Source organism: the organism of the source record quoted next, unplaced genomic scaffold, assembly GCF_019419815.1.
Source record: "Pyrus x bretschneideri cultivar Hongxiangsu unplaced genomic scaffold, Pyrus_bretschneideri_v1 Contig6, whole genome shotgun sequence".
Classification (NCBI taxonomy): domain Eukaryota; kingdom Viridiplantae; phylum Streptophyta; class Magnoliopsida; order Rosales; family Rosaceae; genus Pyrus; species Pyrus x bretschneideri.
The window spans coordinates 4,337,940-4,364,525 of NW_025999798.1; the positions used below are offsets into that span (position 1 = coordinate 4,337,940).

The 26,586-nt window shown below is 39.0% G+C and overlaps 3 protein-coding genes and 1 pseudogene across 4 annotated transcripts; 1 reads left to right on the plus strand and 3 right to left on the minus strand.

Annotated features, from left to right (window-relative positions):
- The first annotated feature begins 421 nt into the window (after window positions 1–421).
- Window positions 422–3,168, plus strand: LOC125471507 (4-coumarate--CoA ligase-like 9). The gene is made up of 6 exons (XM_048571959.1): window positions 422–1,693; window positions 1,804–1,993; window positions 2,358–2,503; window positions 2,588–2,655; window positions 2,756–2,858; window positions 2,953–3,168. The coding sequence occupies exons 1-6, from the start codon at window positions 653–655 to the stop codon at window positions 3,064–3,066; spliced, it is 1,662 nt and encodes a 553-aa protein (XP_048427916.1). The 5' UTR covers window positions 422–652; the 3' UTR covers window positions 3,067–3,168.
- On the minus strand, window positions 3,134–6,581 carry LOC125471508. Of its 2 annotated transcripts, none has more exons than XM_048571961.1 (5): window positions 5,906–6,581; window positions 4,873–5,301; window positions 4,376–4,682; window positions 3,857–3,961; window positions 3,134–3,764 (listed from the first exon to the last, which is right to left on the minus strand). In XM_048571961.1, the coding sequence occupies exons 1-4, from the start codon at window positions 6,356–6,358 to the stop codon at window positions 3,909–3,911; spliced, it is 1,242 nt and encodes a 413-aa protein (XP_048427918.1). In that variant the 5' UTR covers window positions 6,359–6,581; the 3' UTR covers window positions 3,134–3,764; window positions 3,857–3,908. The 2 variants fall into 2 exon arrangements, with proteins under 2 accessions (XP_048427918.1, XP_048427917.1); XM_048571960.1 differs by having other exon boundaries at window positions 3,857–4,165; window positions 5,906–6,579.
- A 752-nt stretch (window positions 6,582–7,333) lies between these two features.
- On the minus strand, window positions 7,334–11,962 carry LOC103949909 (lipoxygenase 6, chloroplastic). Its single transcript, XM_048571843.1, has 9 exons — window positions 11,389–11,962; window positions 10,559–10,842; window positions 10,220–10,457; window positions 9,777–10,112; window positions 9,524–9,609; window positions 9,326–9,433; window positions 8,884–9,185; window positions 8,500–8,766; window positions 7,334–8,404 (listed from the first exon to the last, which is right to left on the minus strand). Exons 1-9 carry the CDS (start codon window positions 11,768–11,770, stop codon window positions 7,645–7,647), a joined length of 2,763 nt encoding a protein of 920 aa, XP_048427800.1. The 5' UTR covers window positions 11,771–11,962; the 3' UTR covers window positions 7,334–7,644.
- A 2,309-nt stretch (window positions 11,963–14,271) lies between these two features.
- On the minus strand, window positions 14,272–26,553 carry LOC125471395 (annotated as a pseudogene).
- Window positions 26,554–26,586: the final 33 nt, after the last annotated feature.

A 26,586-nucleotide genomic window follows, 5' to 3' on the forward strand; every position in this document is an offset into this window, starting at 1 on the left:
TTGTTCGTCGGATGATGAAGGTGGTGGGAGGTGATGGAGGTTGAAGGCGGTGGGAGGCGGAGGAGGTTGAAGTAATGGAGGTTGAAGGTGGTGGGAGGCGGGGAGGTTGAAGTCTAAGAGTGTTTTATGGCTGTTCAACGATTTACAATGAGGGAGATGGAAATGTTTGGCGTTTTAAATAATAATGGCATCATTTGTAATTTTAATTTGATTGATGTTTGTTTTAATGTATCTTAAAGTCTCATTGACTTATTTATAATTTCAATAAATTTGATCGACCTATTGTTAATATCATAACTTTTAATTGATTTTATACAAAATCATCCATGATTTTATATGTCAACTAGCTCTTAATTTAACATTTGTTCATGAACTATAATAAGCTTTAAACTCTAATTCCCGATAAAGAAAGAATTGGTTTGATAATATTGATGGACTTTTATATATTTGGTTTGGAGATCGATATGGACTTGTATACACAGAGCCAACAAATAAATGGCTCTTGCATGAGCGGATGCGCAAAAGATAAAACGTGACGCGTTATTGGACAAATTACAAACGCAATTAACTACTTAGTAATCCAAACCCAATTTTAATACCTCCATTTCCAATTCAAATCCTGAAACCTCAACCTCAAACTACTGATACAAAAATGGCCACTGAACAGAAGAGCAGCAGCGGCGACGGTGGCGGCAGCATCGATCCAAAGAGCGGGTTTTGCTCAAAGACCAAAACTTTCCACAGCCTCAGACCCAAATCCCAACTCCCTCTTCAAACCACGCCTCTTTCCGTCACCCACTACCTCTTTTCCCGCCTCCACCACTCCCCTCCCCCGCCTTCCACTCCCGCCCTACTCCACGCCACCACCGGTCACCAAATTCTCTACCCCGAGTTCATTCTTCGTGTCCAAAACCTCGCCGCCTCGCTCCAATCCCGGCTCGGTCTCTCCCACGGCCAATGCGCTTTCGTTCTCTCCCCCAACTCCCTCCACCTCCCCATCCTCCACCTTTCTCTCCTCTACCTCGGCGTCATCGTCTCTCCTTCCAACCCCGCCAGCTCCAATCCCGAAATTTCCCGTCAAATCCGTCTCTGCAACCCCGCCGTCGCATTCGCCACCTCCGACACCGCTCACAAAATCCCCAACTTCCTCCGCCTCGGGACCGTCCTCCTCGACTCGTCCGAGTTCGAGTCCATGATGCTGACGTGTCCGAGTTCGACCGAGTGGCACCAAATTAGCGTGAGCCAATCGGACACAGCCACGATTCTCTACTCGTCGGGGACGACCGGGAGGGTCAAAGGCGTGGCGTTGACTCACCGGAACTGGATATCCAATTTGGCCAACAGCGCGGCTCGAAACGCGTCGGCTCCACACACTGTGTGTCTCTGTACGGCGCCGTTTTTCCACGTGTACGGGTTCGCGTACTGCCTGAGAGTTTTGGCGACGGGGGACACGCTGGTGTGGATGACGAGGTTCGATATGAAGGCGATGTTAAGATCCATCGAGCGGTTCGGAATCACCCACGTGGCCTGGTCCCCACCGGTGGCCGTGGCGTTGACGAAGTTTGGGGATGGAAACGAGATGGGCGGCTACGATTTGAGTTCGCTGCAAGTGATCGCCTGCGGCGGCGCTCCGCTGGCTAAGAGCGTAATCGAGAAACTGAGGGAACGGCTGCCCAGCGTACAGGTCTCTCAGGTAAGGTTAGAGTGTGTGCGTGATGTAAGTGACTGATGTGTATGTTTTCGATGGGCTTAAGGATTTAACGACGACGTTTAATGTTTTGGGCCGTCTGGTGGGCTGTGCAGGCATACGGGTTGACGGAGACGACGGCCCGAGTGTTTGCTGCGGTGGGTCCGGAAGAAACTGGGGTTGAAGGAGCCAATGGAAAGCTGATGTCAGACCTTGAGGCCAAGATTGTGGATCCTGAGAGTGGCACTGCGCTGCCTCCTTTGATGCATGGGGAACTTTGTGTTAGAGGACCCAACATTATGAAAGGTAACGTTGATATTCACACATGTAATTTATCTGGACACGAAGTTGGTTCTTAATCACCTGACAGGAAAACGTCTATCGTAGCCTTTTGTCCTTGCTTTGCAAAGAGTTTGTTTATTACAATTTGAACCCATGACTTTTCAATCATAAATGAATGAGCAACATTTCCGTTGCGTCAAGACTTATCCTCATTAGCTTATGCGGAAATCTTTTCAAAATAAATGTTGAAGGAGACAATTGACGGTGAAGTACAAGTTCAGAGAAAAAAATTGACAGTGAATTACAAATACAATGGGGAATTGGATAGCGGAGTACTAGTTCATGCTTTGATTGGTGTTGGTGGTGGTGGTGGTTCTCATTAGTGCAGGTTACGTTGGTGATGAAGCAGCAACTGCCGCAATTTTGGACTCGGAAGGATGGTTAAAAACCGGAGACATTTGCTACATTGACAACCAAGGTTTTCTATTTTTCGTCGATCGGCTCAAGGAATTGATCAAGTACAAAGGCTACCAGGTATGCCACATCTGCACCTCACCCTTTAACCAAACACTTTGGTTTTCTTCTTCGCTTCAATGGGATTGCTTATGTTTGCATCAGGTTGCCCCGGCGGAGTTGGAGGATCTGCTTCACTCCCACCCAGATATTGTCGATGCAGCTGTGATTCCGTAAGTAACTTACTCTGTCGTTTGAAAGTGATTGAGTTCAAGCTTCGCCTGTAGACATCTCATCGAGTTTGTGTTTGGGTGAGTGGAAAATGATTGACAGGTACCCGGATGAGGAAGCAGGTCAAGTTCCCATGGCGTTTGTGGTGCGGTGCCTTGGAAGTGCCATTGATGAATCACAGATCAAGGATTTTATTGCCAAACAGGTAAACCTCAGACTATTTTCACCATCTAACTACCATAAAAAAGACGTTTTACAGTTTTACCAATTTTAGTTTTACTCTACTGCATCAACTGTAGGTTGCGCCATATAAGAAGATACGACGCGTAACATTCACCAAAGCAATACCAAAGAATGCACAGGGTAAATTGTTGAGGAAAGAATTAATCAAACTTGCACTGTCCAAGTTATAAATTCCAATTTCTTTCTTCTGGTGTTGGTTTAGATTTCAAGCTCTCAAATGTTAATACGATTAATCGCTTTGGCAACAAGCAAAGACTGTTCATTACTCCAAAGTATGTGCGATGTTTTTCAAATTATTACAGATCTTTCGTTACTTGTTCAATAAACAAACCAAGATTGCACAAATTTTGTTTATCGATCAAGACACTAATAAGCTCACGCGTACGAGCTTTTCAGATAGTGAAACAAAACAGAACATACCAAAGCATTGATTCGTCTTCAGCTATACTGTACAGTCATCAAATAGAAATGCTGCTGGGGACTCAAAGTCAAGTTAGCCAGGGGGCTGACGAGGGCAGCAGCAACCGTATGTAGGAATGCCAGCTCCGCTTCTATTTTTAAGACGGCTATCTTTGTTTCTTAGGTCAATGGTCTTCTCTATCTTCTTTACTCTAGCAGAGAATCTGTTGAAGGACTTCCAAATTTCACTATGCATGAGGGGAGCGAGTTGAGAGAGAATCTTGAATCGCCGTAACGCTTATTCATGATCTCACTCCACCATTCTTGGAGCTCAACCTTGGACGCTACAGAATTTACTGAGTAGTAGTGTTCCGCGTATGATTCTACCCATCTTTTATAGCGACCATCCACAGCGTATGGATGGTCCTCTATTACCCTAGGAATCAAAGGAACTTCCACAGCCATGCCTCTGAAAATGTTAATACAAGTGTCAAGTAACTACTTAATTAATTCTGGAAATAATGATTCAGCTGCACTGACTATGCACTGTTAAAACCTTACCTTCGTAGAAGATCAGCTGGTAATGCCTTGAGAGCTGACCTTGATGGCGTACTTACCTGGACCAAAAGAAGCCTAAACTATCCCCCCTCCATATACTCTTGTACACTTCACAAAACCAAGCAAACAGTCAAAGCAATGAAGGTGCAAGCCAGGACAGATCAATGCATCAAGCAGCCGAAAAAACTATTGTCTGTCCAAGAAGAAAGGTAATCAAAGATAGTTCGATGAAAAAGATCGTGGTGAGGAGGCCTCTATCGACCATCCATCCAAAAATTGTTATTCCCCCATGATTGGTTTGCAAGTATAACACTGCATTGCAGAAAGGGATAGAGTATGAGCTACAATCAACAACCAGTAAGACTGAACCACGGAAATGAACAAACGAAAACCATAAATGATGATCAACCATAAATGATGACCAAAGCGCCTTCTTTTCAAACACAAAAATGGTAAACAGAATGCTTGAAATATAAGGTTTGATACAAACGGGAAGAACTGAAACAGCATAAGCATGCATACCAAAAGCTTGTCTCTTGTGGTATGAAGCCATATGTGAAGCCAGCTGGGAATTTGTAGGCACATGAACAAAATCCGTTGACTCCAAATCACTCTCAGAGTAACTTGTATGCAGTGAGCTCAATCTGTTGGCAGCCTCAAAGTTCACCAAACTGTCTGAACTTCTGTTATGCGGTGAATCATTAGAACTGCATGTCATTAACGCATGCCATCTACTGGCAACTGTCGCTATACCTTGGGCTCTACCAGAAATTTTAGTAGCTGCGTGCAAGGAAAGAATAATGCCAACAACCTGAACAATTGTGGAGACCTGAAAATTTGATGGAAAAAGAGGAAGGAAATTTAATGCATTAAATTTAGTCTGCAATCAATGATGATTAGAGAGTTTTCAGAGAGGTACAGTGTTAAATGGGGGAATCCGTTATGGTTTTGAATCTAAGCCTGTAAGAGTGAGAAGTTAATCAACGGAGAAGTAGATTCACAAAAAGCATTGAACTTACTGCAAAATCGCCGCTATTTATAACAGTGATTTTTCCACTGTATATTGTGATCTCAAATAGAGTCACAAACTGGCTCGTGGTGACGATTATAAACTGCAGAAGAAGGAAGATCCGGAACCTGTGGCTTATTTTATGAAGATGATACCGCAGACGAATATGCTCCTCCATAAATAGCAACACATTAGAATCCCTTTCCAAGAACCTTCCATAATCATCGAAGTGGATAACTTGCAAGTTGCAGATCAAGTGAAATAAAATGCTGGCTGTTAGAGTGATTGTACTCACATAAGCCCATGATAGAACCAAAGCTAGTAATACAGCAAATGACAGCCACCATGACTGATGGACATATATCATCCGGATGACCTCACGCAAAGTCTTCAAAAGAAAACACGGCAGCGCCCACCAAATGAGCAGGCGTAATGAACCCTGTTAAAGATACGATACCCAAGGAAAGTTCTAAGCACAATAAGCACTGGAAACTTCAGGCCAAAATTGTCTATACAAGTTAAAATAAACAGATAACATGGTTAAGTCTTCCCGATATTTGCTGGCTGCAGCTAGTGTGTGCTATGCCTATCAATATTGGTAAACAAATGCAAAGATGGAAGATTTCGATTATGTTTTCACCTGCAGGTCTGAAGTGGAAACAAAACATGCTGAATTTGGTAAGCACATTATGTGCATACCATCTAATCCTACCGGTTAGTAGACAGACGCATGACAGATTTGAATAGACAATATTTATAATCACGAATTTGAAATCAGACCAAAGGGGACACCTTTACTTCGCATTCAAGACATAAATTTGGATTAACTCGTTCACACAACTACTAGGATTTTCTAGTATGCATCGGTCAATAGTAAGTTAGTAACGCCGGGATCCTTGGCTGTTGGATTCTCATCCGATGCATACCATACCCCGGAGCACAGTAAAATTTTCACAACTACGAAAATTCTCATATCATCAAATTTGAAATTGATACATGATAAACCTATCATCAAGTAAAACCATTTCAAACTATAATAATACCTTAATCTGCCTGATGTAATCGTTTCGAAACCGAACCATACGGCCACTATAGCGATCGACAAAGAGGAACCTCCGAATGCCATACTTGCGAAGACAATGGGAGATGCAGAGCAAAGAGACCGCCGCCAGAACCGCCTGCGAGCCCACGATAACGAGCTCGAACCCCTTTATCTGATACTTCTCGCAGTCCGAGCAGTTGAACATCTCGAGCACGACCACCGGAAGCACCACACCGAGAAAAACCAGAGCAGTCCAGGACAGCGCAAGGCTCAACCAAGAAGATTGATCGAAGCCCAAGAGAGTGAGAAACGTTTCTAGCCGTTGGAGGGTTTGGTCCAATTGGGTGTCTTTGTATTCTCCTTCTGCTGCTTGGTGGCGGTTGTTGTGATTTGAATCGAGAAGAAGGGTAAGCTGGGAAGGTGGCTCATCTGTTTTTATATGAGGGTCCGCCATTGATGGGTTACGGAGCTTAAAGCTGAGATTGTGATGGGTGTGGACTTTGGAGCTAAATTGGTGATTACCCAATCGAGATTAAGGTGGTAAAAGTAGGAAAGTTGGAAGCTTTTTTGGATTAGGAGCTTAGTTATTGAGATTCTGATCAAACCCAGGACATCAATCTTAAGTTACTTTTGTTCTTATTTGGTAACTTTTTGTTCAGGAAGCATCTGTTAATCGATCAGAAAAGCCGGTAATATTTTATTTTTAAATATAGCAAACGTGAGCAAAAAGAAATTCTTTGGTACAGCTTTGAATCGTAAACTCGTTAATGAGTTCCAGCCGTTGGATCATTATAGGTAGTAGTCGTTTTCTGGGGGTTGTGTAATGGATGACGGAGACAACGGGCCCTAGTATTCGCTGGCGGTTGGCCCGGAGGAAACCCAAGTGGAAGGAGCTACTGGAAAGCTGATGTCACATGTTGGGCGAAAATGTACGAGGTCAACTGTGAGAGTGGCATTCGGTTGCCATTTTAAGAGATAGTGTTGCAGATGTCGGTTAAGTTAGTTGATCAGAAAAGGATAATTAGATTCAATGCCACAAACATCGATTAAGTCAATTGATCAGGGAGAGACATTTATATTCGATTTCACTTGATAAGGAATGAGCAAATGCTACAGTACAAATAGACTCGGTAGGATGGTTACAATGAAGGTTTTCTGCTTTCGTTGATTGGAAAAGGATTTGATCAAGTACAAAGGCTACCAGGTTTGTCTGCTTTACACCCTTCTTAAATGGGAGATTCGTACGTATCATACCGGTGTACATATTGCGTTGTACTGATGGGAATATATTTCCGGTTACACTCAAGTTTCTGCCCTACTTAAACACGACTTCTGTTTTTGGTTTGCATCAACTGTAAGTGCACCGTATATTGAAAATACGACGTGTATCATTGATTGACGCAATTATCAAAGAATGCACAAGGTTAAGTGCTGAGGAAGGACTTATTGCATTATCCAAGTTATAAATTCCAGTTTCTTTCTTCTAGCATTAGTTTAGATTTCATTTACATACAACTAACTGAGCACCAAGCAAAGATTGCTCATTATTCTAAAGTATGTGCGATGTTTTCACATACACAATACTACACTGATCACAGATCTGTCACTAGTTTAATAACAAGCTAAAATTGCACAAACATTGTATATAGATTGAGATACTAATCGATCGCTTGAGCATACGGGCTTCCGACAGAGTGAAACAAAAGAGAACATACCAAAGCATTGATCCGAGTACAGCTATCAGATAGAAATGCTGTTGGGGATTCCGCGGCCAGTAACTCCAGGGCCTGAGGTGGGAAGCAGCAATTCGTATGGCGGAATGCCAGCTCCGCTTCTGTTTTTAAGACGGCTATCTTTGTTTCGTAGGTTAATGGTATGTTCTATCTCCTTCAGTCTATCAGAGAATCTATTGAACAACTTCATAACTTCATTATCGTTGATCCAATGGGATTCCAGAGGGTTCACCTGACCCAAGTACTCTTCATCAGGAGAGTGAGTTGAGAGTGTATCTTGTACGGCCATTATCTTGGTGGCTTGAAGCTTCGTTGCCAAGGAAGAAAGGAAAGTTTGCTGAGGGTTAGAAATAAACTTCTCGTAATCAGGGTCGTCTTCTTGCGGAATGAGTTTTCTCATAATGGCCGGGCGGTTTGGTACATAACCACCAAAAGGGTACTGGCCAAAGTTGATGGCTGCATGTTGACCTGAAGCTACCCAAATTATCGTTGTAAGTATCCCGGATAAGTCCTCTTTGGTATTGAGTTTAGGCCACCAGGGCTCGTTTCGCTTGTCTTCGTGTCCCTTATTCCTGATCTCACTCCACCACTCTTGGAGCTCAATGTCAGATGTGACAGAATTTGGCTCAGAGTAGTAGTGTTCCACATAGGATTCTACCCATTCTTTTATAGCAGACCATACGAGGAGACCATCTGCAGCGTAAGGATAGTCCTCAATTACAAGTTTCACGCCACAAGGAGCCGAAGGATCTTCCACAGCCATGCCTCTGGAAAGTGTTAACACAATTGTCAAATAATAACTCCGTTAATTCTGGAAATAATACAAGGCTATACTGCCTCTATTCACTTGTTCAAACCTTACCTTCGAAGAAGATCAGCTGGTAATGCCTCCATGTCAAACCTCCACATATCCTTGTATGCTGCAGAGCTTACCTCCATGGCGTACTTTCCCGGACTAAAAGAAGCCTCAATTATTCCCCCTCCATTTATTAAACTTTGTCGTGCAAGTGCGTTAATTTCGAAAGTGTAGCGCATGTGAGGGTGGAGTAGCTTGTAAATCGGGTGCATTGAGCTAAGCTGTCTATGAGTCGCAATTATATAAGGCTCAACAGAAGCATGAGTCCTCAACCTAGGTAATGCAGTTACCAAACACATTAAAAGTGTTGACAGCATAGTCTAAAATAGTTGTTAATTGGTAAAACTCCGACAATGTAAACCACGCAGAATGAAATGAATTCAGTTTTACCAGTGATTGACTAGTTGATGGATGCCGGCATCGTTTGAGCAAACATGAGCTTTGGCTAGCTTCCAAATCCAATGTGTAGTAGCATGATGCCCATGAGTATAAACACGTTTTGTTTGCGGGGATGAAGCCGTTGGTGGAAGTGAAAGCTCAATAGCTACAGGCCTCATAATACCAGCAGGGGTATAGAAGAACACCGTCCTAGAGGCATAAGCTTTTCTCCCAGGCAAGGCGTTCATCCTCTCAATAAATGGCATATACGTGTCATGGTGATCAAGTATAAATAGTCTCTTCTCCTCAATTGCCTGGTATGATAAAATGTTACTATTAGAGGTGCCTTCACATAAAATCCTATTTGCATTTCTCTTAGTTGCGAAATTCTACACTTGATGTTGGTTCAAACTAAAGATCATATATCGGAAAATTGGAATTCAGACATTATTACCTTATCTACACTCATCCCATTGATTTCTTGCTCTAACAATTCCTTTGTGATAGCAGATTCGGGAGGACCATAAACAGCAGGATCTAGTTTGCTGAGAATTGGAAATTCCTGTGAAATAGAACCCACCTTAAGGACTCTCAAATGGGCATTTGATTTGAAAGGACATAGTAGTTTACAAAGGATTTTGTTGTATATTACCTTCAAAATCTCAATGTTGACTGGATTGACCCCAGCTAAAGTTTGGCGTGCAAATTCATTATCACGCAACCAAGCAAATCTATCCACTAACCACAAATTAAACAGCAGGAGAAAGAAATGAGATTAAAGACGAAATTAAACTGATGCCTCAGAGTCTCGACAAAGTTATTGTAATCTAATGGAGTAGCAGGAGCTTCAAATCTTACAAAACAAAGGAAAAGAATAAGGATAGAAGGAGAAAAAGTGCACTTACTTTTTATAACAGCGGGGATTTCGTATTTCAACCATCTTTCTCCAACGGAAAGAACCTCTTTCACCATGCTGCCCAGAAACAGTTTCTTGCCTTCTTTCTTCTCCTCGTCTTTCTCTCTCATGAGGATACCGTCAACATATAGGTCATCTATATCAGAGAAGCGCTCGAAAGGATTGTCTGTACTTGACAATGTAGCAGCAAGAGATGGTATAAGATTGTGAAGCAGGGCTTTCAATCTTCCAGTGGAGAAAGTATTCTGCTTAATTTCCTCGAAAGCCTCATCCCGAGGTACATAAACTGGATGGGGCTTTTCAATTCTGCTCTCCGTTAGATGATCTGTTTGAATGCCATCAAATCAGCGATTAGACGTCAATACTACAGAGTGAATGTAAATGGAGAACTAGACTTCACTAATAAATATAAAGAGAGAACATCATACACACCTGTCTTGGTTGGAGGCCGGCCAGTCCTACAACGCCTAGGGTAAGGCCTCTCCTCGCCACCAATGACCGGCCTAGCCAGATCTTTACTCTTATCAGGATTTCCCAAATCATTGTAAACATCATAGTCATAGATTCTATCATGTTCCTTTCTCCTGCCTTTCCCATCACCCCGAATGCTGAGTAAGTCTTCACGTCGAAGATCTTTAAGGCCCGGTGGTGTCTGTCCAGGCAGATATGCCTGTTTACAATAACAAGATAATGTAAAGCATACCTCTTGCAAGATCATTCAGGCAATATTTACTTCAGGAAAAATAAATATACACAAGCAACGGTTCATACTTGATTTTTGAAGACAATTCTACTTTCCGGATTATCTTTGCGTGAATGGATCCAAGTGTTGGCAGGGAAGAAAATCGGGCCTCCGTCGAAACCATGAATGACAATCTCCAACAAGTAGAACTCTTTTCCCTGAAGATTGGTAACCATAATTGCCCCAGGACAGCCAAAGTCGGATGGGACAGTGAAGTCAGCAGCATATTCAACAATGTGTGCGTACTCCGAAGGCACCAGCTTTGGCAGCCACCCTCTCACGGCGGACTGGACTCTCTTTCCTGAATTTGTAACTGTGAAAACAAATAACAAAGATCAATCAAACTGCCCCAAATTAGGAAGCACAATGCCACAACAGACTTTTTGGCGCTAAAAATATGTAAATATACAACAGAAATTGGACAAATTAAATCGTACGAAGATAACAAGATATTAATTCATGGTAGGAAAATAAACGAAATCGTAAAGATCATTCATAACTCTATGAATGTGGTCTTAAGTTGGAACAGTGCTTCATCTTGCTCGAAACTACAAATCACAGTCTGACACACGTGCAAAATAACTCGTTATAATCATCAAAAATAAAAAAGTCTATGCACAAATGCGAAATTGTGATTTGTCTGCAACGAAAAAGTAACTCCTTAAACAGGCAAAAGAACACAAAATTACTCCCTACCCATTAAAGAACATAAAAAGTGAATTAAAAGGAAGAAAATAGTTATAATATAAATAATTAGCTGAAATTAAGAGAATACTAAACTAATTAAAGTGAATTAAAAAAAGCAATAAAGTTAAAATCTTTAAAAAGTTATGATTAAGAAAATACTTCAACTAATTACCAGGATCAACTTGCTCGCTGACCAGCTGAATGAGAATTCCCTGTCCAATCCCATTGATGAAGAACTCCCACTGATCCTCAATCTTCTCCGTGATCTTCTCCTTCATCTTCTTCCTGATCGTCACCACCGCCTTCACCTGGATCTCTCCACCTCCGGAAGAAGACAACTTATCAACGCCTTTACTCTGCAATCGCGTTGCAGCCGTCACAGTAACCTTGTCTCCGCCGCTGATCGCCGCCCTGACTGATCCCTGCCCATTGACCCGTGACCCGGGAACGTGGGCCTTCCGGACCCTGATGTAGTTCCCGGGCCCGGTGACCCGCCGGCCAACAGCGGCGGCTGACTTGAGAGAAGCAGTGGTGGATTGTTTCACCGCATACATATCTCCCTCTGAGATTAAAGTTTAATGCTTTACAGTAACAAGAAGAGTGAGAAGCTGATGATATATAAGGAAACAGATTGCCGGTGAAACGACGGCGTACTTGTGTGTTTTGGGGGATTTAAGAAGACAGTGGCCGTCGGAGAGAGAGTGAGGTTGACTGATCACTAAACTAAAGCTAGTGGGGGAGTGGGGGAACTTCCGGAATTTGCTTTCTTTTTGTAAAATGTTGGGAGAAACATCAACAAAGACTCGCAAGAGAAAGCGCGTGTAAATGAGATTTGAGTAGAGCGATAATATAATTAGTATTAATGGATAGTTAGTTGTTAAGTGGAAGAAGAATTGATGAAAATCAAACTTGTATCAAGGTGTATATGCATCATCACTTTCCGTCACACACAACGTTAAGAACGACATCAACTTAATCACAAAGGGTAGCAAATAAGAAAGCACAACTCACACTCAAAACCACGTGTTAACTTTTGAGTTTGGTAGTTGCGGGCGTAGTTCTTTATTTTGGATTGTGAGATTTGAAATCAATAAAAGTGGCATTTGAGTTTGTCCATAATCTATCAAATATTTTAATCCTTTGCTTCAAAAATCTATGTCAACTAAGTATTAAAACGACAAAAAATATCTTCAATCTAATAATAATGTGTCAAATGATTTGGAACCGGATCCCCTCCGGATCCAAAAAATTTGAGCCTAAGGATCAAATGGTCCGGATCATTGAAATTTGATCTAACGGCTACAAACAGAGGGCTCCTCTAAAAGTCATAATAATTGTAACTGTTGAATCAAATTTCAATGACTCAGATCATTTGATCCTTGGACTTAGTTCATTTGGGTCCGGAGGGGATCCGATTCCAAATGATTTGACAAAATTGAGAATATTTTTGGCATTTTTTTTATTTAACAAGATTTTTCATGGAATAATCAAAATAATTGATGGTAGACAAATTCATGAATCAATCCTATCAATTTTAAAAATTAGAGACTATTTTGACTGAAAAATCAAACAAGCACTACGATCCTTGAAAGTATTAATAAAATGGGGAAAAATAGAAGAAAATATGCAACAATGTTAGCTTAGTTTAGTTTAATTAGTTGGAGATTAATATAACATAAACACATAATCCGATCGCTGGTAGCATTATCTTACTTAACTGACAACAATGTGTAGTTTACTGTCGACACATGCATTTGATTAGTTTCTAGACGACCACTAATTTGTCTTGTGGTGATCCTTGTTAATTATAAATTAACACAATAATTCATATAAATCCATATCTTCTCTTTCACATGTTTTTTCTATAAATCCAACCAACAACACAATAATTTGTGAATAATTCAACTGTATAGAAACAAATCGAAACTACAAAATCTCCTTTTATATGATAATATATTTTATTTTAAAGAGACGAGAATTAAATTAATTTCAAACGGAAGGAACTGAAGAAGAAGAAGAAGTAGAACAGGGAAGAAATGATTTATAAACTCCTTTTTTCTGTACAATTATGTTTGTATTTTTATTAATTCTTTGATTATTCAATTTGATAATAAAAAATAAACACGAGTGAAGGTCAATTTTGTTAACTTCTGTTTGTAGTCAAATTTTGTTACCATTTATTAGGCAGATAATTCACGTGAAAAATGAAACCCTAGCTCGTATATTATTTCTCATTTCTAGAAGTTGAGCTTGGATTGGGTTTAATTATTTCTATTTACTATTTTTGTTCCAGCTTTCCCACATGTGAAACATGTTAAGTGGAGATAAAGAACACTCAATGATTAGCCCTTTTGTCTTTAAGGAAAAGGATCATCGCCATATCCTTTTTTTAGGGATCCTAAGAATTTTGCTATCGTGATCGTTCATCGTATATCATGTAATCAGTTTTCGTTAGGTACTATTTATATTTAATTTTAAATTTTGAAATAATTTTTGACCGCATAATGTACGATGAACGGTTATGATCACGAGATCTCTATAATCCTCAGGAAAAGGATTCGGCAAGGATATTTTTCCTTTTTTTAAGGCTCCTAGGCTCCTTGATGGTTGACATTAAGCGTAATGTTAGTGAGACTAAATATCTAAATCAAATTTTATAAATCAAATAATGTGGACGTTAATAATTAAATTATTACTTAAATATTAATTAATGTGCTTATTTTATGTTGCTGACACATAATTTAGTTTGCAAAATTAGCTTAAAAAGTTGGTCTCCCTAACATTACCCTTATGTTAATAGATTTTCTATGAGCAGCCAGACATATATATAGATTCACATTTTCAAAACATGCAGGAAAATGATATATCGAAAAAGTCATCGAATCTACGTTTATTGGAAAATATACACATATAGAAATTCCGAGACACTAAACAGACATCAAGTCATATAATAAAACACAAGATAGTATCCTCCCGTTGTATTTTTTATTTAAAGTTTATAAGTGGTTTTATTTGTACGTATTTCTATTGTTTATTTGAGTTCGTTAGACTTGAATTAAAATACAAGTGGGAGAGCTGGTTCATTGGAACTATTAAGGAGCCTAAAACATGAAGTAGTTCCAATCTCTGTATTTGGTAGGGCGTCATTGAGCTTCATGTCGAGTTTGCTGAGTTTCCTAACGTTGCACACGGCGTCCACTTTCTTGTCAAGGCGATACAAGTCTTTAACCCGATTATCTACAGCTGCCTGTTTGCACAGTGAAAAAGAGAATCAGTCTTGCTCATGTATCTTATATGTGCGCGCGCGCGTGTGAGAGAGAGAGAGAGAGAGAGAGAGAGAGAGAGAGAGAGGGAGATACATGCCTGGTTGACAAAAGCAATAGAATGCGCACTACTAGCCTTGCCAAATGCACCAAACATAGGCCTTGAAATAACCTTCTTGGACATAAGGCTATCTACAGTAATCAGAACAAAAATCGCTAAACTTATTACGAATCCCAGAAAGAATATCGACTACTATAACTCCAAATTCTTTCGGACCCTCCTCAATGTAACTCATCAGTCATGTAAAAGAATTGTCATGACTAGAAAAAGCATTCATGCATAAGAATTGTCGTGAGCTATAAACTTTACCGGTTCAGTGGATCACCCATATTAGCCCATGCAATTGCACCACCTTTGATCACCATTTCTGGTTTTGCGCCAAAGAACGACGGCTTCCATAGAACAAGATCAGCCAGCTTCCCCACCTGCGTAGCATGCAAAGCCCATGAGAAGCATGAGAATTCCGCTACTTTAATGGCATTAACAGTGTTTATGGAACCCACGAAATGCAAGTAATTCCAAAAAGGTAAGTTTCATCCAGGGGAGTTAAATACTCAAAAAGGTTGAAGCTCAAAGCATTAAACTTTACTTTTATTCATTTGTTTCCAAATGCTCTTCTTCAAATGAGAGAGGTTAAAAAAAAGCTTGAAACGAATTATTTTGGTTGTCTATTAAGAATTTAAGAGTGGCATACCTCAATAGAACCAACATACTGAGAAAATCCATTAACTATTGCTTTGATTTATAGTGTACTTTGCGATGTATCGTTTGATCCGGAAGTTGTCATTGTCGGATCCACTAGGTTCTATCGACCTCTCTGGCACTTCATCTTGTCAGCTGTTTGCCAAGTTCTGATTATCACCCGACACGAAAAGTTTTTAGACAATAAGCCTTATACATGCCTTTGTGTAAAATAAATAGACAAAGACTATTACTAACGCCAGAAACAGGGACTTTCAAGTGAAGGCATGAAAATCCACGGTTTGGTAAAAGGTGACAAGGATAATGTCTATAATTCAATTCAAATAAGGACTTTCTGTTTTCTTGTTTTGATACTGTTTTGTTACATTTTCAATGAAGTCGATAGAAACAGACCTATGCGGGCATGTATCTCAGTTTATAAAAAAATTCTATGGTCAGGAGGAACCAAAATGCATAAGGTGAGGGTAATAAGAACCTCTCCGATGCGACCCATAACCTGTGAATCAGAAGATACAATGCTAATTGCCCCCATATCGTGCAAAATGTCTTCTAAGGCAATTGTTTCAGCCCTTATTCTTGATTTAGCAAAAGCTACATCTTCTGTAACGTCAAAGATACTCATAATCATTGGAAATATGTATACTTAGCAATACAATCATACTGACAAGTCATCAAGACTCGCAGCCAAAAATATAGGTACGAAAATGCAAAATATTAAAGTATGCAGGAATGGTTAGATAAATGTCAAGGACTCAAGATGTGACCAAACGGCCACAATCTCAAACTGTAGTCAGTGTGATGCCTTAGCTGCCGAAATTTTTTTTGCCTCTCCTCTGTACAAAGTACAGTGGTCATTAACTTGTAGAAGACTGAAGAAAAATTGCCAACTTATCAAATAGACCAAGAATGTGATTTATACCGTGGTAAGTATGGATAGTTCTTCCTTTAAATGCAGCAATTGTATGCTCTACAGATCCAGACTCATTCAAGGTGTCTGTATGGATGTTAACCTATCATGATCAGAATTGGTATTTGAAGATGTTAAACTCGTAAGATACTACCACCGGAAACAGCCTATAAGACCTAACATGAAATAAAGATCATAATATATATAGCACCTGGATGTCATATTGATCTCCAACAGCCAAACAATTGTCGATTGCAGCAGGAGTGCTTCCCCAGTCCTCATGCAGCTTCAGTCCCATCGCCCCAGCCCTTAATATACCATGCATCCCTTCGGGTTTGGCAGTGTTCCCCTGAAGTATATTAAGTCATACTTTGTTGTGTAAGTTGATCTTGGAGTGCCATGTGTCACAATCCTAGAAGAGGAGTTAGTTAGACGATTAGCTTAGTCATTAAGCTAACTAGTATGTATAAATAGTGGAGTGAATGAGTTTGTAAGGACGTTTTGCATACTGAATAAAATAACTGCTTCCTTTCTCTATTTCTCTCTGTAAGTTTTTCCTTGCTCTCCAAGTTTCAATGGCGATGCTTTCTTTGATCTAGTATGATGGTATCAAGAGCCAAGGTTCATCAAGTTCCTGAATTTTTCGCGGTTGGTAGTGCTAGCAGTGGAAGATTTGGGGTTACGAGGCTCCGAAAGTCGATCGAAAGTTAGGTGTGTTCTTTGGAAGATTTTGAAAATTTTTCTTTTCATTTCGAGTTGATGTTGTTGCTAATTACGACACGAAGCTAGAATGAAATGTGTTTGAAGCAAGATTATGTGATATATCATGATGAATTTTGAGCATGAAGCTAATTTGTTCTTGGATTTGAGTCGGTGTCTGTGTAATTAGGGCACTGAATTGAATGTTGCTCTTGAATTGTTTTTGTTCGTGAAATTTAGTGAATAATTGTTGAGCACGAAGCTTTTATTTGCACAGAAATTTACAGATTTGGAAAGTTTAGGGCACAAAGCTTGGTTTATCTGTATACGAAGATCAATTTCTTTCTAAAAAATTTGGGGATTCTTTATAGCATGAAGCTCTAATCTGCTTTGATATCCAACGCACGAAGCGTGTAGATTGATTCTTTCTGTATTCACAAATGGCGTCTTTTTCTCTCAAAATTGAACGTTTATTGGGAATGCTAACGATCTGATTACAAGATGATAGTTTTGCAAAGTGGTCCTTTCAGTTTCGATCTGTCTTGGAAGGATATGATTTGTTTGATTTATTTGATGGCACTAATGTTTGGCCACCAAAGTATGTGATTTCTCTGGAAGATGGGGTAACCAAGGAGATTACAACTGCTTATCGCGAGTGGGTTAAAGCAGATAAAGCCTTGTGAAGTTTGTTGATTGCTATTCTGGGTGATGAAGCCATTGAGTATGTGGTTGGTTGCAAAACCGCTCATGAAGCTTGGACCAGTCTTGCTGATAGATATGCAACCGTATCTTGAGCGAGAATCAATCATCTCAAGACTGAACTTCACACTAATAAGAAGGGTGCTGACACTATTGAGAAATACTTGCTGTGTCTTAAAGGTTTAAAAGATCAATTACTTGTCGTAGGGGAAATTGTTTCGGACAATGACCTCATTGTAGCCACTTTAGCTAGGTTGCCATTTGAGTACAATATGATCAAAACTGTGATTGTGGCCCGATAGTCTTCCATTACACTTAAAGAGTTCCGTGCACAGCTTTTGAGTGCTGAGAAAGGTGCAGAAGAAGTTCAGGGTGGTCTTCAATTCCCTATGATTAGCATGTATTCACATGGAGAATCTTCCAATGCTGCCGCTCAACGAGGACATGGGTTTAATGGTGGATATGGAGGTGATCAGTATTATCCAGGAAAGTCTTTAAATGCTACTTTTCATCATGGACAAAGGAATAATGGTCATCAATTTTGTCCAGAAGAATCTTCCAATACTAGTGCTCAACGAGGACAGGGGTTTCATGATGGAGGTTTTGGCTTTGTTAGTCAAAATCAGAGGCACAATGGTAGTGGTCCTTCTGGTGGGGGCTTTAATCATACCACCACAATTTCATTCCAATCGAAACAATGGTAATGGTCAGCGATATAATTCACGACCACGATTCAATGGCAGAAACGGTTTTAATTTTGGCTATAACAACAGAGGAAGTGGTTATGGTAATTCTGGTGGGAGTTTTCAGAATAAAGGAGGTTCGAGTTGGACAAATTGGAATGGTAATACTAGTTAGAAATCTGCAATTATTCCTAAATGCCAGATTTGCAACAAACGCGGTCATACAGTTCCGAATTGTTACTATCGAAATAAACAGCCACCTTTGATACATGGTACTATATATGAGTGCCAAATTTGTGGAAAGCGAGGGCATACTGCTCTCAATTGCTTCCATCGTAGTAACTATGCATATCAAGGTACTAATCCACCCTCAACCTTGACTGCTATGACTGCTTAGTCTCATTCCAATTTCAATCCTAATTAAGCATGGATCATGGACACCGGCGCCATTCATCATATGACTGGAGATCTTAATGATCTAGATATGATTGCACCATTTGAAGGCGATCAAAAGATCACGGTTGGCAATGGAGAGTGTCTTCCAATGAAGAATACCGGTTCCAATTCTTTACATACTCAATCTAAAAATATTATATCTTGCCACTGTCTTACATGTTCCTTCCTTAGCAGCTAGTTTATTATCTGTGTATACATTGTGCAAGGATACTAACTGCTATGTGATTCTTGATGAGTATGGTTTTTGGGTGTAAGACAAGGCAACAAAGACAATATTAATGAGAGGAAGGAGTAGTGGAGGTCTGTATTACATTCCGAAGAGTCTGTCTTTCAAGAACAACAAGTAACTGGTAGTTACAACTCCAAAGGCATTTCTTGGTCAATTGATGAAGGCTTCTCTTTGGCATCATAGACTAGGACATTCTAGTAATGATGTATTGCATAATATGCTTGCTAATTCTCAGACTGTGTATAAACCAGATGTGAATAAACATGTATGTAGTTTCTGTCTTGGTGGGAAAATGTCTAGGCAAGTGTTCTCTTCCAGTTCACATTCGTTTGTAAGACCATTTCAAAGGATAAGTAGTGATGTATTGGGACCATCTCCTGTTGTTTCACTCGAAGGATATAAATACTATGTTAGTTTCATTGATGACTATACCAAATTTACATGGTTGTTTCCTCTGGTGTACAAATCTCAAGTTTTATCTGTTTTTTAGACTTTCTATGCCTTTGTTCAGAACTAGTTTCATGCATCCATTCAATATTTTCAGTCCGATGGTGGTGGAGAGTATATGAGTCTTGTTTTTAAGAAAATTTTGAATTCCAAAAGAGTTGTTCATCTTGTTTCCTGTCCCTATACACCTCAAGAAAATGGAACTGCTGAGCGCAAACATCGCCATATTATAGAGACTGCTATTACATTACTCACTGCTGCTTTTTTGCCTCTTAATTTTTGGATGTATGCTTGTTCTCATGCTATCTTTCTTATTAATAGAATGCCATGCAGATCATTGGGTATGCAATCTCTTTATTTCAAGTTGTTTAGGACTCATCCATTAGTCACTTCACTTAAAATTTTTGGAACTGCTATCTATCCCTATCTTCGACCTTATACTCAGCATAAGTTGGATCCCAGGACATATCAATGTGTTTTCTTGGGCTATGTTTTAGGATACAAAGGGGTTGTCTGTTATCATAGAAGGAAGAAAATGGTGTTTATCTCAAGACATGTGGTTCATGATGAACAAGTGTTTCCATTTCAACAAGGTTCTATAGTGCAACACACTGTTCATAATTCTCACTTTCAGTTAACACATCCAGTGGTTATTCCAGTTATGTTGCCACAATATTCAGGTGATACAATTGATCAACATAATCATCCTGCAGTCTTCGTGCCTAATGTGGTGGATTCACTGCTTCAGACTACATCATCAGTGCATACTAGTCCAATGTTATCTGATAACTGTCAGGATGTAAGCTCATCTTCTCATATACAGACTTTCCCTCTCAATACTACTCCACACTCCTCTTCTCCAACTCCATCTTTGTTGCCTGTCCACCAACTTGCACCATTGGAGGTATCTCTCAATCTCACAAATACTAACGCGCTGTCTTCTGATTCTATACATGCTGAAAATTTTGATTCTTCAAATATTCATCTTATGACTACTTGACTTAAATCTGGGGCTATTAACAGAAGAGATTACAGTGCATATGCAGCAACAACTAGTCCTAAGTCTTCTAGTTCATCTCCTTCTCTTGGTGATACTATATTTCTTGGTTTCACTGCTATCTTAAATATATGTGAGCCTATTGAACCTGTATCTTATAAACATGCTGTTGTATATTTTCATTGGAGAGATGCCATGTCAGAAGAATTTTCTACACTTCAAAAACAAGGGACTTGGGATCTTGTTCCTTTGCCTTCTAATAAGAACATTATTGGTAGCAAGTGAATTTATAAGGTCAAGAGGGATCAAAACGGTGCAGTGTCGAGATACAAGGCTCGACTTGTGGCTCAGGGTTTTAGTTAAGAACATGGCTTAGACTATGATGAAACTTTCAGTCTTGTCGTTAGGCACAGTACTGTACGAATTATTTTGGCTTTTTCTGCTTCTAACAAATGGTCTTTAAGGCAGTTAGATGTCAAGAACGCATTTCTTCATAGTGATTTCCAGGAAGAAGTGTTTATGAAATAGCCATAAAGGTTCAAGGATCCTTAATATCCTGATTATGTGTGTAAGTTCAGAAAGTTACTCTATGGTTTGAAACACCTCGGGCCTGGAATTCCAAGTTTGCAACTTATTTGCCTACATTGGGGTTTAATGTTTCAGATTCCGATCCCAGTTTGTTTGTTAAGACTCAAGAAAGTGCAGTGGTTATTCTTCTCTTGTATGTTGATGATATAATCATCACAGGTTCTGATGCAGTTCTGGTTCAACAAGTTATTGATGAATTGAGCATGGTATTTGATATGAAAGACATGGGTCAACTCACCTTCTTCTTGGGTTTACAAATCACTTATCAAGATAATGGTGCTTTGTTTGTGTCACAATAAAATTATACTAAAGAGCTCATCAAAAAGGCTGGTATGGTATCTTGTAAATCTTCTCCAACTCCATGCAAACCACCTACTCAAGTACTTAAAGATGAGGGCATACCACTTTTTGATCCTAATGAATTTCAAAGTTTGGTAGGAGCATTACAATACCTTACATTCACTCGGCCTAACATAATTTATGCTGTTAATTATGCTTCTCAGTTCATGTCCAATCCTACTGATGTTCACTTTCAATTGGTACAGCGGATCATTCGATATCTTCAGGGTACTATGGCATATGGTCTTACATATTCATATGCACATCCTTTGGATTTGTTAGTGTTCAGTGATGCCAACTGGGCATCTGATATCAACACAAAGAGGTTAACTACTAGATATGTGGTGTTTTTAGGACATAATCCAGTATCATGGTAGTTAAAGAAGCAAGGATGTGTCTCGAGAAGTTCAACAGCGGCAGAGTATAAGGCTCTAGCCAATGCTGTTGCAGATGTTGCATGGATTAGATTAATTTTGAAAGATTTACAAGTCTTTCTGCCCTTATCTCCAGTCTTGCATTGTGACAATATTTCAGCTTTGGCTTTGTGTTCGAATGCAGTTTTTCATATAGGATTAAACATTTGGATACGGACTTTCATTTTGTTCGTGAAAGGGTGCAAAAAGGAGATTTACAAGTTGATTATATCTCCACTAATGATCAGGTTGCTGATATTTTGACAGAGGGTCTTCATGGTCCCTTATTTGTTCAACATTGTGCCAATCTCAAACTTGGGAATTCCCAGTTGCGATTGAAGGGGGGGTATTAAGTCATACTTTGTTGTGTAAGTTGATCTTGGAGTGCCATGTGTCACAATCCTAGAAGAGGAGTGAGTTAGATGATTAGCTTAGTCATTAAGCTAACTAGTATGGATAAAAAGTGGAGTGAATGAGTTTGTAAGGACGTTTTGCATACTGAATGAAATAACTGCTTCCTTTCTCTATTTCTCTCTCTTATTTCTCTGTGTAAGTTTTTCCTTGCTCTCCAAGTTTCAATGGCGATGCTTTCTTTGATCTGCTATGAAAGTAAGCCAAGGATATTAAAAAAAAGGAAGAAATATATAAAATGAAACAGCTTTAGCTATCACTTTACATTTTGTAAAATGGAAGTAACAGGTTTATCGTTGAATGTGGGCAAAGGGTAGGGAAGAAAGAAGAGATTTTTAAGTACACACAACAGTTTATGCACACCTTCCCCGTATAGAGGTAGGTCGTCAGTTTGCTTGCAGCATTAACTTCATTTGTAAAGGGGATGGTGTACAAGTTGTTGCACGAATCCCAATAGCAGGTCCTGTTCCACCTCCCACTAAGGTTGTGATCCCTGCACAGTGTGTAGAAGTTTCAGAAAATGGACCCCTTAATGCTTGTTCATTGTCCGCAAAAAAATTAGAAAACACAACGTTCATTCATGATTACATATGAGCAGGAAAGAAGATGAAACAAATGAAATATTTTTTTTTTTAAAGGAAACCTCCGCGGTGCAAGGGTAAAAAACAAATGCAAACTGAATCAACCGGTAAATAAAATATGCATTTAGATGAAACGTTATGCAAATGCACCAAACCTTGAGTTAATAGAGGAAAATCTTTATAATAAAAATTATGGTGTGAATTTTTTTTAAAACGACTGGTTTAATATGCAACTTGCTGGTACCATGTTCTGCATCTAATACATAATCCATGTCTTTGGGGCAACTAAACAAGATAACTAAGCATCTCTTAAGTTATATAATCAATAATGTTTCACACAAGATACATGCACTACACTGCTCATCAAAATGTGTCACTATATGCATCACAAGCACTTTCCGGCATAAGTATTCTCATAATATAGCTCACCACTCGATATTGCTTCATATGCTAATTGAGGGCATATGAAGTGCACGTGACAGTCTATTGCTCCTGCAGTCACAATCATTATTTCCCCTGCAATGACCTCTGTGTTAACCTATGTGATAAAGAAGAAGGCATAAGCACATTTTCACTACAAGAAAAATGGGCTAAGAGCACAATGAATTTGTGCCCTTTTCTCTTTCATTGAGCACAAAAACATATTTGTGCTTTTTGAATTCCATTGAACACAATATTGTCTCAAATGTGGCCTCTAAACAAAAGGGAACATAGGTTTGTGTTGAAAAAGAAAAATAAAAAGGTGTATTTGTGCCCCACTGCAATTTGAGCACAAAACTAGGTGTCCAAGTTGCATGTGTCCTGTAATGTCAGAAATAATTTTTTTTTTTATTAATTTAAAAAAACACAACCGAGGTTTTTGTGCCCTTTATTTTAATACATTTAAATACAAAGTAAGGTTTTCGTGTCCTTTGACTTCACGCCCAATTCCCATTCATTTACATAACCTCTCCTCTCTCTCTCTCTCTCTCTCTCTCTCTCTCTCAAACTTTCCTTGTCTTCCTCAGCCATCTTCTCCCTCCTGTATCCTCTCCCTCCCTCTTCTCTTTCATGCAACAACGGCGTCGTTCACCAGTCAGTAGCGACCGTCAAATTATACCTCCAGGATCGTCCTCTCGTCCTCTTTCCAACCCTAAGTTAGTTTTTACAAACTCGTAGCCGAATTTCCTCAATTTCATATCTTAGGAACAATGACCGTGGGTTTTTCGACCAATTTCTAGCCAAGTCTGCCAGAATTGGGCCTTGATTCAAGAGGTAAAAATGATCATATCCTCGTGGGCTGTCCTGCATTGGAAGTGCTTTTTCAGAATAAAATTTTTTAGTTTTGGGATCGATTCTAGATTTTGAATTTTTTTAATTCCATTTTCTGTATGCATGTCACAGTTTACTCACTTGGAGACTCGCTCCTGTTGTACATAATTTTCATGTACCTCCCTATCTCTCTTGCTCTATCAATTTTTGTAGTTCTACATTTGTGTGTTCTGTTTGTTGAACAAATTTAATGAATTAGTTCGATGGTTTTAATTTTTTATACTACTCATAACTTTGGCAATGAGAGGTCCAATTGTTGCATATATCATCTAGATTAGTTCGTTTGTGGAGCAGACAGAAAGATAATGTCATAACAATGTTGAATTGTTTTCTTGGATGGAGAGTTGATTGCCTTGTTTTTATGTGTTTGGTAATGCAGATACGGGAATGCGACTGTGGTGGAGAATACAGAGAAGATGATACGATCTTATCTTCCAGCAGATAAGGGCAGTTTTTTGGTTTTGGCATTTAAGATATTTAAGTAGCGTTTCTCTTGCAGTTGTAGAATTTGTTAATTTTGGAAGCATGAATTAAATGTTTGGGATTAACTTACAATGCTTCCTATCAAAACCAATCAAAACCATTTTCTGAATCTAATGTTACAATGTTGTGCACTGTCATTGATAAGCAGATTTTCATTTTGATGAATTTTAAGTCTTTCTTAAAATTTCAATAACTAAAATTATGTGGCATTTAGTGTGAATTTTGTCGGATTTGTCTCATTGTGTTGGATTGATTTCTTGTACCATTACCATGCTCGTCAATTTTTCCTTTTTAATCCTAACTGTTTTCGCTTTCAAGGAAAAGAGGTTTGTTCTTTGATGCCTTGCAGGAGAGCTGTGGTTTTGACAATTGGGGCAAATAAACGTCACTTATGAAGTATGTTTGTTACTTGTTTCATTATTAGCAAATGAACATAAATTTAATTTGTTATCTTCATTTAACTTGTTGATGATCATGTAATGTTGTTAATAAAAGTGCATGCAGAAGTGTGAAGATCGGATTTTAGTTTTCACTCTCCTTAAAACACTACAATGTCTACAAGGAGTATGTTTCTTACTGGATGATTTTATTGTTAGAAATGAATATATGCTATTGTTATGTTGTAGCTTCTTAACTGTTTATACACAACTAATAGTGGGGAAGGATTTTAGAGGGATGGACTATATATTACATTGGTACAGCCTACAAGTACCCAGTTGAGGGCTTTGTTGCAAGTTTTTAGCTGTAGTTAAGTGTTTAGGTTGCTCTTAGGAGAGACTGAACAGTTAGGAAACCTGCAGTCATAAGAAACTAAATAGCTCCATAAATCTTATCTTTCCGTATGGAAACATGAAAGACTTCACTAAAGCTGAAAATTAGATTTCAAAATACCTACTTATTAGCTTGTGCGTTGTAGAACCTATAAGGTTCTTAGCAGTTTCTATCTTTCTTAGAAATTAATATCATAACAATGATTGTCCAAACTTTTATTTTTTTTTGTACGTATCGTTTGCTAGTAATGATGGTTTAACTGCTCAGTTTAGTTGCATATTTTGTTCGCTGTAATTTGGTATAACAAAGTAGCAATGCATCACTGCTATTGAGTTCTTAATGCCGATTGAAAGTTTTGGTCCTTGAACATGACTGGAAATAGGTCCTTTCATTTTTTTTTTTTTTTCATTTTCACATTCATTTGGATTTCAGAAAGATGATTGAACTATCCACCAAGTTGGAAAAAGAGGTGAAATCAGTTCCAACCGGCTATATGTAGAATTGCATGGATTGCCTTATGAAAAATCTCATTAATTCTGCTAACTTTGTCTAGAACACTTCTACACATGTTTTTATTTTATTTTTTTATGACGAATACTTGTATACTTTCATTATTGATATCCCACTTCTACTCATGTTTGGTTTGTCGTTACAGCTCAAGACATTTGTTTTCATTTTGTTTGCTGTTTTGATTTTATGAAATTTTTTATATTTTTTGTTTTGCTTAAATTTCAATCTATAGCCTGTTTAGATTTTTCAAAGTTTTACGTTTTAATTTTTTTTTTTTTTAAAAAAGATTATATTGGGCACAATTTTTGAAACGGTGTATGTTAGGTGGTGGTTAGATGTCTGACAGATTGTCAGAACAGAGGCACAAAAAGACCCGTATTTGTGCTTTATCTCTTTGAGCACCAAAAACCATATTATGTCCTATGCTCAAAGGCAACGCCCATAGAGGGCACATATGATATTTTAGTTGCTGCACTGTTGCTATTAGTCTATGGGCACATCTGTTGGTGCCCTTAAGCATAATTTTTTGTGCACAGTGCCCTATTTTTTGTAGTGTTTATCAACTTCCTAGAAATTTTCTACCAGAACGACATGCTGTAATGTGAGATGATATTTACACCATTCATAACATCTGGATTGCCTGACTTACCAAGGGCAAAAATGTTACCATCTTTGATACCAATATCTGCCTTATATATCCCGCTATAATCAATGATCACAGCATTAGTTATAACCGTATCCAATGAATCACCGGTAGTTGGGCCATACATGTTTGCATATGCCTCCCGAGAAATTACAGTGATGAAAGCTGGACCGCTTC

Excerpts from the sequence above, each read along its gene's own strand:
- LOC125471507 (XM_048571959.1), top strand. The coding sequence starts at position 653 with ATGGCCACTGAACAGAAGAGCAGCAGCGGCGACGGTGGCGGCAGCATC. Across the intron at positions 1,694-1,803 it reads CCAGCGTACAGGTCTCTCAG|GCATACGGGTTGACGGAGAC; the intron begins GTAAGGTTAGAG and ends TGGGCTGTGCAG. Across the intron at positions 2,504-2,587 it reads TCAAGTACAAAGGCTACCAG|GTTGCCCCGGCGGAGTTGGA; the intron begins GTATGCCACATC and ends TGTTTGCATCAG.
- LOC125471508 (XM_048571960.1), bottom strand. The coding sequence starts at position 6,358 with ATGGCGGACCCTCATATAAAAACAGATGAGCCACCTTCCCAGCTTACC. Across the intron at positions 5,302-5,905 it reads ATTACATCAGGCAGATTAAG|GGTTCATTACGCCTGCTCAT; the intron begins GTATTATTATAG and ends TATCTTTAACAG. Across the intron at positions 4,166-4,375 it reads CCACAAGAGACAAGCTTTTG|TGTTATACTTGCAAACCAAT; the intron begins GTATGCATGCTT and ends TCTGCAATGCAG.
- LOC103949909 (XM_048571843.1), bottom strand. The coding sequence starts at position 11,770 with ATGTATGCGGTGAAACAATCCACCACTGCTTCTCTCAAGTCAGCCGCC. Across the intron at positions 10,843-11,388 it reads CAGCGAGCAAGTTGATCCTG|TTACAAATTCAGGAAAGAGA; the intron begins GTAATTAGTTGA and ends TTGTTTTCACAG. Across the intron at positions 9,186-9,325 it reads ATGGGATGAGTGTAGATAAG|GCAATTGAGGAGAAGAGACT; the intron begins GTAATAATGTCT and ends TTATCATACCAG.